We start from the raw sequence: 15,626 nt of genomic DNA, 5'->3' as shown, positions 1-15,626 counted from the left end.
AGCTTGCTTATCCCCTATGAATGACTTTTAGATTGAATTATTCAGGAACAACAATGCTAAATGTTCCATAGTGCATCAGATAGTCTCACCCAAGGGCCTATAGTGTCCCCATTAGGAAGTTCTGAAGTAAAAACCTAGGCACAGACAGGAAAAAAAAAAAAAAAAAAAAGAGGGAAAATTTGGCTGTGTGTCTCCATCACAGTGTAAGGAAAGACGTGAAACCAGAGATCCACATACTAGAGAGCCATCTCACCGTTTATTCACTCAGGGAGAACATGCTGATTATTTTCCCAGTTTGCTAGCTCTGGGGAACCAGAAATGAATGAACACCACGCCTGCCTTTAAGGAGTGCACAGCCTAGTCACTGTGGATGCCATATTTCATCATTTCTAAGAGGCAGGCAGTTGTAAGACGCGTTATTATGTGCACCAAGGAATGAAAAGCTTGCCAATAGAACATAATTCTTATCTTTTGGAATTTTTATTTTATGCTCATTGAAAAAGTTATTTTATACTTATCTTTAGACTTATATAGACAGTTTTTTCTGTTGCCTTAAATCATGTATCATTCCTGTACTTTCTTAGTAATAATTTTTCAAGTGGAGCAATTTCCTCCATCATGAAATATCATCCTTTTGTGGGAAATATTCCTTAAAAAAGTGTTTTCCAAGATATTGACACCTATTTTGTAAGTTTCGATGGTCCTATTTTCTTGGTCTTATATTTTAATAAGATCTTATCAGAAGTTAATATCAAGAATTAGCATAAGTGTACTGCATCAGTTGATATAATTGATACTTCGAATTTCTTACATCTATTCCAAACGACTTGACATTTTTCTGGCTTTAGTTGTGTTACTGGGTGTATAATTGGCAATCTGTTTTTATATTCTTGGTAACAAAGTACAGTAGAGCTTTGTCTACTTGTGAGTATTTTTCTTTCTCAGTGTATCACAAAGCCCTTGGTTTGGAAAGAGATTTGAGTCATTCCTATACAACCTATATTTGCTTCATTAATATAAAATTTATACCACACTTTTCTGAGTATATGCAATTATTTGTGTACAGTTACCATTTGTTTCAAAGTTGAATCTTGATATAATTTTTTAAAGACCTGACACATCAAACAGTTATGTTGAACCCATAAAACATACAACTCAGTTGAAGTGATGACAATAGGAACAGCAGTGACCAAGTTTGCTTGCACAGGTAATGACAACTATGCCACAACCACTGCCTGGCTAATAGTGATTGTAAGATGCAGTTGAGGTAAGACACATTTCCCTTTCAGTGTTGTTAATATTTGAATAAATATGGCTTCCAGAATCAATGAAACACAGCATCACAACCACTCACCTCCCTGTGATCTGATTCCACATTCACAAGCAGTTTTGCAATAATTAATTTGGATATGCTAGGCATTTAGATATACTAGTCATTTAGATTGGCTAAAAATAAAAATCTAGACTGACAAAATCAGTATTTAGGGAGGGTGATCCAAAAGATATACAGTGCTATGGACATATCTACCATGGTCTATGCTCTTCTAGTCTAATCCTGCCCTGCTTGTGGTCTGGGCTGATTAGGTCTGACTCAATAATTGTATCTCTCCAGGATGGTTATTAGGATTGAGTTGGAAGGACTGAGTTACAAAATCTACTTGGACTAATTAGATACCCCTCCTGTGGGGGGAATCTGGAGTTGGGAGATTCAGAGACCAAGATGGTCAGCAAAGGAGCAGAAGTCAAAGGTGCATTGAGAATTATGATGCTGAGAAGGGTACTGTGGAACCCAAGTTGGACAAGACACCAAATGATGCAGAGACTGCTGAAAGCACACTCGGGGAGCCCTAGGGTAGATGCATTCCCGGGAGGCTTCCCAACTGCAGTTCCCACAAAGCCAGCTGTCTACCAGAGATGGGCTGAGACATATGTGCCCCAAATGGGCTGGTGAATTGGTACCCCTTTGAAATAACATTCTTTAAATATTGTTCAACATTGGTTTACTGACTGAGTGTAGGGAAAGACTAATTTTCTAAAGCTAGAAATAAAATATTTATTATATGTACTTATTATATGAGACTTCCTGAACTAGACAATTTATGGAAAAATATTAAACAATAAAGAATTCCTAGAGTAAAATTGACCATATCATATACTTATATTAATCAGGTTCTGACTTTTGGTTGACTGTGATGGCAGATTTTAGGCATACAGAAGTTGGCTATTATAATTGTTGGTAGCTCTATGTAGAGATTCATAGACCCATTGAAAAATGTTTTGTACACATACATTTGAGATTGAATTGATGATTATACTGTGATAGATTCTTAGAATTACATTTGCCAAATGAAGTGATGGAAATACTTTTAAGAGAATTGTCATGTATTACCAATTGCTTCAGACAAAATGCAAAGTAAAGGACTAGAATTTTTAAACTTAATAATAATGAAAGTCAATTAAAATGAACAAATGATGCATATCCCTTTCCACCAGGAGTATGTGAAAGTGCCCACGTTACATCTACTTTGCTGAGCTGACAAAAGTTTTCAACAAGTGAAAGTTTTGTAGGCAAACCAACCCATCAACCAACCAAATGAACAAAAATCAACTCCCTTCAGCCCATGCTATTTACCTGTAATTTGAATTTATTTGCTTACTTGTGAGCTTAGGTATAATCTCTGTCTTTATGGAATTCAGTCATCCTGACCAGAATTTTTTTTTGGGGGGGTTACTATTATAGAACCGATCCTTCACTTTACTTTTTAAAAGATTACTCTGAGCAGTTCAGAGTAATCTTGGTAACAAATTAAATGAAAGGTAAAAGCCTCTTTCATTAAACACTATGGATCTCATACTACACAGTATAAATTCTTTTTCATTTAAACATGTGATTTTTATAGGCTATATGTTTAGAAATGTACACCATGTTTCACTATAATTTAGGACCCTGACCCTAGGGGTGGACATTGAGTTGCTTCCAGTCTTTTCCTGACTAAAATAGTGCAGTAGTAACAAGTTGACTTGCACTGGATTGTGGGCTCTATGACAGGCACTTTGCCTTGGGTGTTTGGGCTCATCGTCATGAACTTCTCATCTGCAATAGTGTCTGGTTCAGTGTGGACCCTTAATAAATATTTTTTGAATGGATAAATATATTTAGGACTCACTTGTACAAGTTTATTTGTAGAATACATTTCTCAGACATGAAATTATGCTCTCTAACAATTCCTCTTAAAGTACTCTGAGTGGGCCGGCGCCGCGGCTCACTAGGCTAATCCTCCGCCTAGCGGCGCCGGCACACCGGGTTCTAGTCCCGGTTGGGGCGCTGGATTCTGTCCCAGTTGCCCCTCTTCCAGGCCAGCCCTCTGCTGTGGCCAGGGAGTGCAGTGGAGGATGGCCCAGGTGCTTGGGCCCTGCACCCCATGGGAGACCAGGAAAAGCACCTGGCTCCTGGCTCCTGCCATCGGATCAGCGCGGTGCGCCGGCCGCAGTGCGCGAGCCGCGGCGGCCATTGGAGGGTGAACCAACGGCAAAGGAAGACCTTTCTCTCTGTCTCTCTCTCTCACTGTCCACTCTGCCTGTCCAAAAAAAAAAAAAAAAAAAAGTTCTCTGAGTGGACCTCCATACTTATTTTGATAGGAATCCTCTTTGGGTTGAGCTTAAACATTTAAAGCTATTTGTTCATACATGTCAAATTTGCTCTTCACTTTATTAATTTATATTTAGCTATATTGTAATGAGATACACATATCAAAATTGCAACACAAAGCTTCATGTATAGAGCATATATGAAATCAATTTTCTGTATTTGTTAGAAAAATTTTGCTAACATCTCTCTCTCTCTTTTTTTTTTTTTTTTTTTGGACAGGCAGAGTGGACAGTGAGAGAGAGAGACAGAGAGAAAGGTGTTCCTTTGCCGTTGGTTCACCCTCCAGTGGCCGCTGTGGCCAGCGCACCGGGCTTATCCAAAGGCAGGAGCCAGGTTCTTTTCCTGGTCTCCCATGGGGTGCAGGGCCCAAGCACTTGGGCCATCCTCCACTGCACTCCCGGGCCACAGCAGAGAGCCAGACAGGAAGACGGGCAACGGGGACAGAATCTGGTGCCCTGACCAGGACTAGAACCCGGTGTGCCGGCGCTGCAGGTGGAGGACTAGCCTATTGAGCCGTGGCACCGGCCAAACATCTCTTTTTTTTTACCTAAAAATTGTCAATCCTGACAACTTTGTTCACAAAGTAGGTAGATGTGAAATGAGCACTCAAATGTACAAACCTAGAATGGGAAAGACACATGTTCACCTTAATTGGTTTTCATTTTACAAAGTTATTTAGTTATTTATTTGGGAGGGAGAGAGAGAGGGAAAGAAAGAGAAAGTTCCCATGCACTGGTTCACGTCCATCAAATACCAGTAATGGTTGGGGCTGCAGCAGGCTAAAGCCAGGAGTTGGGAATTCCATTTGGATCTCCTGTGTGGGTAACAGGGACCTAAGTACTGGGGGCATCCCTGCTTCCTCCCAGGGTGTGTATTTGCAGGAAAAAAAGCTGGTACTCAAACCCAGGGACTCTGAAATGGGATGTAGGTATCCTACTCAGCGCCTTAACACCTATGCCAAATGCCTGCCCCTGTTTTGTATATTTTTAAAAGTCTAGTCTTTTATTTTGTATTTTGTCTAAAGTAATTTCACAATATATGCCAAAGTTCTTAAAAATGTTACCATCATTTCACCAAGTCTGGTGCTAAGAATCTATCAAGGAAATAATAAATCATCAGCTTAGTCACAGATTCAGGTATAAGAACATGTATTTGCACCGGCGCAGTGGCTAATTAGGCTAACCCTCCACCTTGCGGCGCCAGCACACCGGGTTCTAGTCCTGGTCAGGGTGCCGGATTCTGTCCCGGTTGCCCCTCTTCCAGGCCAGCTCTCTGCTGTGGCCCGGGAGTGCAGTGGAGGATGGCCCAAGTCCTTGGGCCCTGCACCCACATGGGAGACCAGGAGAAGAACCTGGCTCCTGCCATAGGATCAGCGCAAAGCACCGGCCGCGTTGGCCATTGGAGGGTGAACCAATGGCAAAGGAAGACCTTTCTCTCTGTCTCTCTCTCTCTCTCTCACTGTCCACTCTACTTGTCAAAAAAAAAAAAAAAAAAAAAAAAAAAAAAAAACCATGTATTTGCAGATGGATTCACTGCTGAATTCTACCAGACATTTAAAGAAGAACTAACTCCAATTCTTCTCAAACTATTCAGAACAGTTGAAAGAGAGGGAATCCTCCCAAATTCTTTCTATGAAGCCAGCATCACCTTAATCCTTAAGCCAGAGAAAGAAGCAGCATTGAAAGAAAATTACACGGCCGGCGCCGCGGCTCACTAGGCTAATCCTCCGCCTAGCGGCGCCGGCACACCGGGTTCTAGTCCCGGTTGGGGCGCCGGATTCTGTCCCGGTTGCCCCTCTTCCAGGCCAGCTCTCTGCTGTGGCCAGGGAGTGCAGTGGAGGATGGCCCAAGTGCTTGGGCCCTGCACCCCATGGGAGACCAGGAGAAGCACCTGGCTCCGGGCTCCTGCCATCGGATCAGCGCGGTGCGCCGGCCGCAGCGCGCCAGCCGCAGCAGCCATTGGAGGGTGAACCAACGGCAAAGGAAGACCTTTCTCTCTGTCTCTCTCTCTCACTGTCCACTTTGCCTGTCAAAAAAATAAAAAAATAAATAAATAAATAAAAAAAAAGAAAGAAAATTACAGACCAATATCCCTGATGAACACAGATGCAAAAATCCTCAATAAAATTCTCACCAATAGAATGCAACAACACATCAGAAAGATCATTCACCCAGACCAAGTGGGATTTATCCCTGTTACACAGAGATGGTTCAATGTTTGCAGATCAATCAATGTGATATACCACATTAACAAACTGCAGAAGAAAAACCATATGATTATCTCAATAGATGCAGAGAAAACATTCGATAAAATACAACACCCTTTCATGATGAAAACTCTAAGCAAACTGGGTATAGAAGGAACATTTCTCAATACAATCAAAGCAATTTATGAAAAACCCACGGCCAGCATCCTATTGAATGGGGAAAAGTTGGAAGCATTTCCACTGAGATCTGATACCAGACAGGGATGCCCACTCTCACCACTGCTATTCAATATAGTTCTGGAAGTTTTAGCCAGAGCCATTAGGCAAGAAAAAGAAATTAAAGGGATACAAATTGGGAAGGAAGAAGTCAAACTATCCCTCTTTGCAGATGATATGACTATTTATTTAGGGGATCCAAAGAACTCTACTAAGAGACTATTGGAACTCATAGAAGAGTTTGGAAAAGTAGCAGGATATAAAATCAATGCACAAAAATCAATAGCCTTTGTATACATAGGCAGTGCCACGGTGGATAAAGAACTAAGATCAATCCCATTCACAATAGCCACAAAAACAATCAAATATCTTGGAATAAACTTAACCAAGGACGTTAAAGAACTCTACGATGAGAATTACAAAATCTTAAAGAAAGAAATAGAAGAGAATACCAAAAAATGGAAAAATCTTCCATGCTCATGGATTGGAAGAATCAATATCATCAAAATGTCCATTCTCCCAAAAGCAATTTATAGATTCAATGCAATACCAATCAACATACCGAAGACCTTCTTCTCAGATCTGGAAAAAATGATGCTGAAATTCATATGGAGACACAGGAAACCTCAAATAGCTAAAGCAATCTTGTACAACAAAAACAAAGCCAAAGGCATCACAATACCAGATTTCAGGACATACTACAGGGCAGTTGTTATCAAAACAGCATGGTACTGGTACAGAAACAGATGGCTAGACCCATGGAACAGAATAGAAACACCAGAAATCAATCCAAACATCTACAGCCAACTTATATTTGACCAAGGATCTAAAACCAATTCCTGGGCAAGGACAGTCTATTCAACAAATGGTGCTGGGAAAACTGGATTTCCATATGCAGAAGCATGAAGCAAGACCCCTACCTTACACTTTACACAAAAATCCACTCAACATGGATAAAAGATCTAAATCTACGACCCAACACCATCAAATTATTAGAGAACATTGGAGAAACACTGTGAGATATAGGCACCAGCAAAGACTTCTTGGAAAGAACCCCAGAAGCACAAGCAGTCAAAGCCAAAATTAACAATTGGCATAGCATCAAATTGAGAAGTTTCTGTACTGTAAAAGAAAGTCAGGAAAGTGAAGAGGCAACCGACAGAATGGGAAAAAATATTTGCAAACTATGCAACAGATAAAGGGTTGATAACCAGAATCTACGAAGAGATCAAGAAACTCCACAACATCAAAACAAACAACCCCCTTAAGAGATGGGCCAAGGACCTCAATAGACATTTTTCAAAGGAGGAAATCCAAATGGCCAACAGACACATGAAAAAATGTTCAAGATCACTAGCAATCAGGGAAATGCAAATCAAAACCACAATGAGGTTTCACCTCACCCCGGTTAGAATGGCTCACATACAGAAATCTACCAACAACAGATGCTGGCGAGGATGTGAGGAAAAAGGGACACTAACCCACTTTTGGTGGGAATGGAAACTGGTAAAGCCACTGCGGAAGTCAGTCTGGAGATTCCTCAGAAACCTGAATATAACCCTACCATATAACACAGCCATCCCACTCCTTGGAATTTACCCAAAGGAAATTAAATTGGCAAACAAAAAAGCTGTCTGCACCTTAATGTTTATTGCAGCTCAATTCACAATAGCTAAGACCTGGAATCAACCTAAATGCCCATCAACAGTAGACTGGATAAAGAAATTATGGGACATGTACACTATAGAATACTATACAGCAGCAAAAAACAATGAAATCTGGTCATTTACAACAAAATGGAGGAATCTGGAACACATCATGCTGAGTGAAATAAGCCAGTCCCAAAGGGACAAATATCATATATTCTCCTGATCAGTGACAACTAACCGAGCACCAAAAAGGAAACCTGTTGAAGTGAAATGGACACGATGAGAAATGGTGACTTGGTCAGCTCTTGTCCTGACTGTTGATGAACAACTTAATACTTTATCCCTTTTAGTATTTTTTTGTCCTACTTAATATTATTGGTTGAACTCTGTAATTAACACACAATTATTCTTAGGTGTTTAAATTTAACTGAGAAGTTATCTCTGTTAAATATAAGAGTGGGAATAAGAGAGGGAAGAGATGTACAATTTGGGACATGCTTAATCTGACTTGCCCCAAACAGTAGTTAGAAACGTGCCAGGGGATTCCAATCCAATCCCATCAAGGTGGCATGTACCAATACCATCTCACTGGTCCAAGTGATCAATTTCAGTTCACAATTGATCATAATGAAAGGACTAAGAGTCAAAGAGATCACATAAACAAGACTAGTGTCTGCTAATACTATCTGATAGAATTAAGAAGGAGAGAACAATCCAACATGGGAAGCAGGATACACAGCAGACTCATAGAAAGGCAGATGCCCTAAACAGCACTCTGGCCTCAGAATTCGCCCTTAAGGCATTCGGATCTGGCTGAAGAGCCCATGAGAGTGTTTTAGGCATGGAAAGCCAAGACACTCTTGCCAAAAAAAAAAAAACCTAAATGAAAGATCTCTGCGAGTGAGATCCCAGTGGAAAGAATGGGCCATCAAAGAAGGAGGTACCTTTCTCTGAGGGGAGGAAAGAACTTCCACTTTGACTATGACCTTGTCTAAATAAGATTGGAGTCGGCGAACTCAAAATGCCTTCCATAGCCTTGGCAACTCATGATAAGAGCCTAGGGTGTTTACTGATGCCATAAACAAGAGTGTCAATTTGCTAAGTCAACAACAGGAGTCATTGTGCACTTATTCCTCATGTAAGATCTCTGTCCTTAATGTGTTGTACAATGTGAATTAATGCTATAACTAGTACTCAAACAGTATTTTACACTTTGTGTTTCTGTATGGGTGCAAACTGATGAAATCTTTACTTCATGCTAAATTGATCTTCTGTATATAAAGATAATTGAAAATGAATCTTGATGTGAATGGAAGGGGCGAGGGAGTAGGAGATGGGAGGGGTGCAGGTGAGGGGGAGGTTGGGGGGGAGCCATTGTAATCCATAAACTTTGAAAATTTATATTTATTAAATAAAGGTTTTAAAAAAAGAAGCATCTTGAACTTGGTGGAGTTTGTGTTGAGAAATAAAGTTTATACATATATAAAAAAGAACATGTATTTGTAGGATTTTTAACATAGCAAAACATTGGAAGTAATATAAATGGCAGTGGGAAATAATTAATTTACTATATCTATACTTATGCCCATATATCTGGGTAGAAATTCACAAAATGCTAGCAGGATTATATCTAGATTATAGGACCATTGGCTATTTTTATTTTCAGCTTTATATTTTCCAATTTGTGTTGTGTATAACTTTTATATCATAAACACAAAAATATTTTAGGGGGCTTGTTCCATTATGAGAAATTTGCTTCAGAAATAATTTGCCTTTTGCTGTGCTTCTTGCTTGTGAAGATAATGTTCTCTGTATAGTATACTGCTCCTGTTCTTTTTCATGTTTTCAGAGATTCTAGAGACAAATTTGAAAGCTGAACATGGCACCTAGGTTGAGTCTAATTCGGGTACATCTATCATCTTTTCTTAGCACCTAGTTTTCTATTTGTGTATTTACAGATGTGTAGGTTGTGAGCCTCCTCAGACTCCTTGGTGAGTGAGGTGAAGGACACAAGATGATAGATCCTTGCTGTTTCACCCAGGAGTAGGCTTGAGTGAAATCCTGGGCCTGGTAGCCTTGACTGCTCTCAACAGGAGCATGTGGAGCAGTAACTGTCATGGATAGTACTACATTGTTCTCACCCTGCATTAAATTGTCTCTATCCCCACCGCCCTCCCTTCCCTTTTCCAAGATCTCCTGACCCCTTCTTTTAGGGTACATACAGCATTGAACTAGATAAATTCAGCAGTTTCTTCCTCAATTCTTTCTTCAGATTTTTCCCAAACACAGTCTCTCAAATTTAGGCCACTCTGGCTCCTTGAATTTTTATTGCTTTGTTGTTGATTCTTACTCTGAGTTCCTTTTTGGCGCTCTTCCAGGTCCTAAAGGTGATTCCTGCACACCTCCCTCACCCCTGCACACTTCTGCCCTTCCCCCAGGATCCATCCAACCCTGCGGCCATTCCTACCCTCTATCCCTTATGTGAGGGAACTGCCGAAAGTTCATGAAAAATGGAATTAAAAGGTAGATTAATTTTGGTACCAAAGCAATTGAGAGATCCATGCATAGCTTTTTCCTAATACATATTCTCATGAGCTTTTTGGAGACTTCCTGTATTCTCATGAATAAATCCTCTTGCATAAAAGGAAACCTGAAATCTATTTCTGATGTAATTACGGGTTCAAGACGCCTCTTAGAACACTTAGAATGACTGGCTTGAAGGACGAATTGCCCCTTTTCACACCGATTCTGGGGCTCCTTCTCATCCTAGAACACATCACTGCGCTATACCTCACAGCATACCCTTACATTGAGGACTTGGCCCTCCTCTCAGGAAGGAGTGGGTATGCCAGAGCTGAGAGCAGAGATGAGGCCAACAGCTGTGTATTCCTTCTACAACAAAACATTGTGGATACGCTTAGTTGAAAAACCTGCTTTTTCCTTCCCCCTTTTGGTAATGTTGAATTCTTGAAACAGGTTTAGACCACACAGGCAGCCCTCAGATGACAAATAGTTTCACTCCCAACAAAGTGACTTCATTTGTTGGTTTGAGTTTTCCCACAAAAGCACTGTCTTATGAGATACTGGCCCCTGGCTAAGTCAACATAGTATGCCCGGAACTCTGCATATTTCTGTTTTAAAAAGCAGTATGAGATGATGCTGCAAATGAGTAAACCAGAAAAAGAATCCGTTTGAATAAGACAGAAAAAGCTATGTTGAAAGTTGATCTTTTGAAGATTTCCTTGGAGAACAGTGAATAGGGTAACTGGAGATACTTAGGGAGCTCCCAGAGAGAGGCCCAAGGATGCAGAGGTTATTGGCAAGGTGCCCTATTCCTTTTGCTGCGCTTTCGTTTTGGAGAAAGAAACCCAGACTTTTACTATGTCTGATTCCACCTTAAACTATGCCTTTCACTGTCCTTAAAACAGAAGAATTATTATCTCCTAACTTAGGTTTCTCTAGTGTGTTTAGCATTTGTGTTATTGCTGGTATTTGTAGTGTTGGAATCACCAGTGAAACCAAAGAAAGATGCAGGGAGGAATGAGAACTTCTGGAAGAACCTTGTAAGGTAGTGGGTAAAGGCAGAGCAGAGGCACTGACCTGGCTCAGGAGGGAGGAGGTGGCGGTCCTGAAAAGCTTAGATCTTGAGAGGAGGAAGGACCAGGGTGAGGAGAGGACTTGTCCCAGGTTCCTCCCAGGGGCCCGGGGCAGCGGTGGAGAAGAGGACCGTGGGCTCTGCTCTGGCCATCAAGCATGTAACTGATGGGACACGCCACAGCTGGGTGGGGGTGGGGGGTCTGCAAAGCCAAGGGGCTTGCCAGGGGAAGCATCTTTACTTTTCTAGAATTGAACCTAAGATGACCCATTTTGACTAATGGCAGACAAACTTTTTCCGGATGTTTTCAAATGTTCTCTGCCCAATCCAGTGTTTTTATTTATTTTTTAATTTATTTTACTTTTTTTTTTTTTTTGTCAAATTCAAGTATTAATGTCTCTGTTTCAATTTGCTTCACAAATACCAACTAGACATTCTCTTTCCCTCCTATTTTCTACCCCATGGTCTCCTGTACCCACAGAATGGAATGGGATTAGTTTTCACGATGACCTTGAATGTGAGAGAGAGAGAGTGGGTTTGGGGTGTGCATGTGTTGGGGGGGTACACATGGGTGTCCTGGAGCGCATGCCTCCTCCAGTCTTACATGTTTCTTGGCAAGGGTAATGTGGGAGAGATCACTCATTGTTTACCCGTATCAATGTCTTTTATATGAATAGGACTCCTGGGTTTCAGGTGGACACATGTCTACTTTGAATATAATTTACTCTTGCCACCAGCAGTGGCAGAAGAGAAGCAGACAAACCTCAGGTTGCATTCTTTCCTCATTTTCTCCAGCTAGAATTCACAGACAAGAGTGAGCCACTGGGCACGTGCAGATGAAGACAGGGCTTCTGAGATGGGAGGATACCTGGACAGCCTGTGGGGACCCAGGACTGTCTACCCCAGGCCAGTTCACAAGAGAGGAAGAAATCTAGATTTGTGTAAGCCATTGCAAATTTGGCTCTTTCTTTCTTTCTTTTTTTTTTTTTTTTTTTTTTTTTTTTGATAGGCAGAGTGGACAGTGAGAGAGAGAGACAGAGAGAAAGGTCTTCCTTTTGCCATTGGTTCACCCTCCAATGGCCGCCGTGGCCGGTGCACTGCGGCCGGCGCAGCGCGCTGATCTGATGGCAGGAGCCAGGTACTTGTCCTGGTCTCCCATGGGGTGCAGGGCCCAAGCACTTGGGCCATCCTCCACTGCACTCCCGGGCCACAGCAGAGAGCTGGCCTGGAAGAGGGGCAACCGGGACAGAATCCGGCGCCCCGACTGGGACTAGAACCCGGTGTGCCGGCGCCGCAAGGCGGAGGATTAGCCTAGTGAGCCAGCTAAACTTTTATCCAAACCAGTATGTGGTGGGGGGAAAGGAGGCTAATCAGTGTAACTGGATATTACATGTATAAGAAACTTGATCAGTAGGTGCCCAAAAAGGTGTTGCATGGTGGATGATTGCGAACTTCAAAGAGCGTTCCAGAAGCAACCCTACTGTCCATGTTAATGCTAAAGAAGTAGCTAAGCCTTTAACATATAAAAGGTACAAGATTTCCATGGAATGCCATACCTTCAACTCCACTGGGTACAAAAACAAGTGCTTGTCACTGTGACTCAATAAACAACTTAATGTGTTCCCAAATAATTAAAACGCCATTCTAGTATGATGGGAAGAATCACTATATTCCTAAAGTTGTACTTTTGAAATTTGTACCCATTAAATAAACACTTGCTCTGGGAAAAAAACAAACAAACAAACAAAAAACGCCATTTTAGTACTCTTTGACTGGCCCTAGGACCAATTTGATGTTTACATCCTATGTTTGTGGAACTCAGATATTAAGGAGCAAGAAATAATGGATGTGTTTACTGACTGCTTAAAAGAGAATATCCTAGTACAGAGAATATTCTTTAGTTAGGGAGAGAAGGCAGTGTGCCTGTACTCTGCAAGTCTACACGCATGCTTCAAAGCAAAAAGGTTTAACTCGTTGGCAATACAGATAGTAGACACTAGAGATCCAACTACAGTCCCACCTTCCAGTCCCACATGTGGAAGTGATTAAGTGTCGTTCTATAGGTGTGGAAATATGTGGAAACAGAGGTCATCGCAATTTCAGCATACCTTGGGGCTTCTAAGAATTTTTTTTTCCCTTCCTAGTACATTTATATTTTGAGTGCATCATAGAAAGCTAAATTTGCCCACCAAAGGTGAAAGACATCCTTTGCCTAGATTGAATGTGGAATGGAGTCAACTAACTCGTTAAAGTCACCTACACCGTGACTGATAGGAGGGCTTTGGCCAGTGCCCTGCGATGGACTGGGGATGGGCCCAGCACCCTCGCACTCAGTATGCATCTGGAAGCACTCCCTTCCTTCTGTCTGGGGAGGGGCGGGGAGGCTGTGTTGTCTGGGAAGCACAGGGATGCATATCAATCACTCCGTTTGGCGGGTAGCACAGACACTGCCCCTTTATCCAATCGCTACACAGGCCTTCCCTGGGCTGGAAAGGAGAGCTCTTTACAACATAGATAGTGTTGCTAGTTTAAATGAGAACTAGCATTTGTGAGGGACTTAACACTTTGCTGAGTTTTCTAGGTGGTTTCTGTTTACATTGCCCGATTCTGACCCTGTTGTTGGGAACTTCCAGCTACATCCTTCTAAGGGACAGGGTGTGTGGAACCTCTCGCCTGCATCTGTGAGGAAAAAGGCATAGGGGTCCTCTAAGCTGGAAACACGCGATAGCGTCTCAACTTGCTGCCATTCAAAGCCTGGGGGACCCACAGAGATCATGGACGTTTCTCTATTATGCACGTTTTCTCACTTTCCGGCTGGTTATTTAAGTTGGCCTTTTGGTAGAATACCCCTAGTATTGGCAAGTCTGTTAATCTATTCTTGTTATTGTTGATTTTGCCCTACCTTAGCCCATGTACCAGATACCTGTAGGTTATTAAAGTTTATCACATCTCACTTCTACCTTTGCATCAACCAACGTCACCAACTTATGGCTCTTGGTCATAGAACAACCAGAATCTTTTTTATCCATTGTTTCCAAGTCTCTCCCTTAGGATCAGGACAGGCCATTCCTCCAACTGCCTCTTGATGTTCCTTTGATTTCCCATCTGTAGATCACAAACCACCAGGCTTCCGGTGGGCACTCTGAACTAATGTTATTACTTTCAGGAATTTTCTTACCCATCTTCCTCAGTTAATTCCTCATTTTTATGGTTCTTAACAGTGTCTCTTTTACTGAGCACATGGGCCCTCCCCACTGAGCTTACACACCCTAGTATCTTATTAGTGTACCTGCCTATCCACAGCTCTGGGCAAGCTGTTAATCAGCTGTAGCTTAACATCACTATGAGCATTTCAACTTTGCGTTTGTTTCGTGCTACTTTTCTGCCTGGAAACTGATAAAAATTCATGTTCCCGACAGAGCTTAGCACCATCGCTGGCTTCTCCCCCTACCCCCTACTTTCCACACTGGTCCTGTCCCACTCACCAGCTAGCGAGGACACGACCACAATGCTTCCATTGCTCTGCTTCAGCATGGGCAAGGCGGCCACGCTCAGGACCACGTAACTCAGGAAGTTGACCTCCATGCTCTTGCGCACGTGGTGAATATCGTTATTAAAAAACATCAAAGAAGCGTTGGTGATGTGGTTGAGAATGAGCATGTCTAGTCCCCCTGCAAGAGATGGCTGTGTTGAGACAAAACCATCTGGGCTCAATACCTTCCATTTTCCCCTCCTCAAAGCGCTCGTGACCTGGAAGGCAAAGTCCAGAGGACAAGGAGGGGGAAGCAGCCTCACCCATGAGCTTTCCTGCTTTGGCAACGAATTGCTCCGCAAAGGTCATGTCCTCCATGGTGCCAGCAATGTAGTGTGCGGAGGCTGCTCCCAGCTTCAGGCAGTGGGCCACCACCTGCAGGGACATAGCAGAAACGGTGTCATTCTTGGGTGTAGACTTTTGAGGGACAGTCTCTGAAGTAATGAGGCCTTAGAAGAAAGGTTGCTTATAGTCTCGTTTCAATAAGAAATGAGGTGTGTATACATGTGTGTGTCTGTGTGTGCACGCAATTCTAGATACAATAATCGTGACTGTCAACTCTTGTCTGGGATAAGAGGGGTGTAAATGCATACACCATCACTGCACTGAGAGCCAAGTCCATGATTATACTCACGGGGTTCTGAGAAGACATGCTCCTGAATGCATTGTGGGTACGAGTGCTGGCTTCCGCGTGGGTAGTTCTAGGTTTCTAAGTGCCTGTACATCTTTGTGATTGTGAGTTTGTGAGCAGGCATGTATCTGAGAGTCTGCGTGGGTAT

The 15,626-nt window shown here is 42.2% G+C and overlaps 1 protein-coding gene across 4 annotated transcripts in view; it reads right to left on the bottom strand.

Moving 5' to 3' along the window:
• Positions 1-15,626, bottom strand: part of HSD11B1 (hydroxysteroid 11-beta dehydrogenase 1) — a 49,062-nt gene that overhangs the window by 13,386 nt on the left and 20,050 nt on the right. For all 4 annotated transcript variants that reach the window (XM_070055241.2, XM_070055242.2, XM_089312126.1 and 1 more), the window contains exons 4-5: positions 15,111-15,222; positions 14,801-14,986 (exon numbers count right to left, since the gene is read on the bottom strand). In XM_070055241.2, coding sequence (XP_069911342.1) covers positions 14,801-14,986; positions 15,111-15,222 — 298 coding nt within the window. The remainder of the gene's footprint in view (positions 1-14,800; positions 14,987-15,110; positions 15,223-15,626) is intronic.

The sequence above is a fragment of the Oryctolagus cuniculus genome, chromosome 13 (genome assembly GCF_051225735.1).
Source record: "Oryctolagus cuniculus isolate XC-2025 breed Fujian yellow rabbit chromosome 13, ASM5122573v1, whole genome shotgun sequence".
NCBI lineage: Eukaryota > Metazoa > Chordata > Mammalia > Lagomorpha > Leporidae > Oryctolagus > Oryctolagus cuniculus.
The sequence above is the reverse complement of the archived record's forward strand: the minus strand, read 5'-3'. Positions and strand labels throughout refer to the sequence as shown.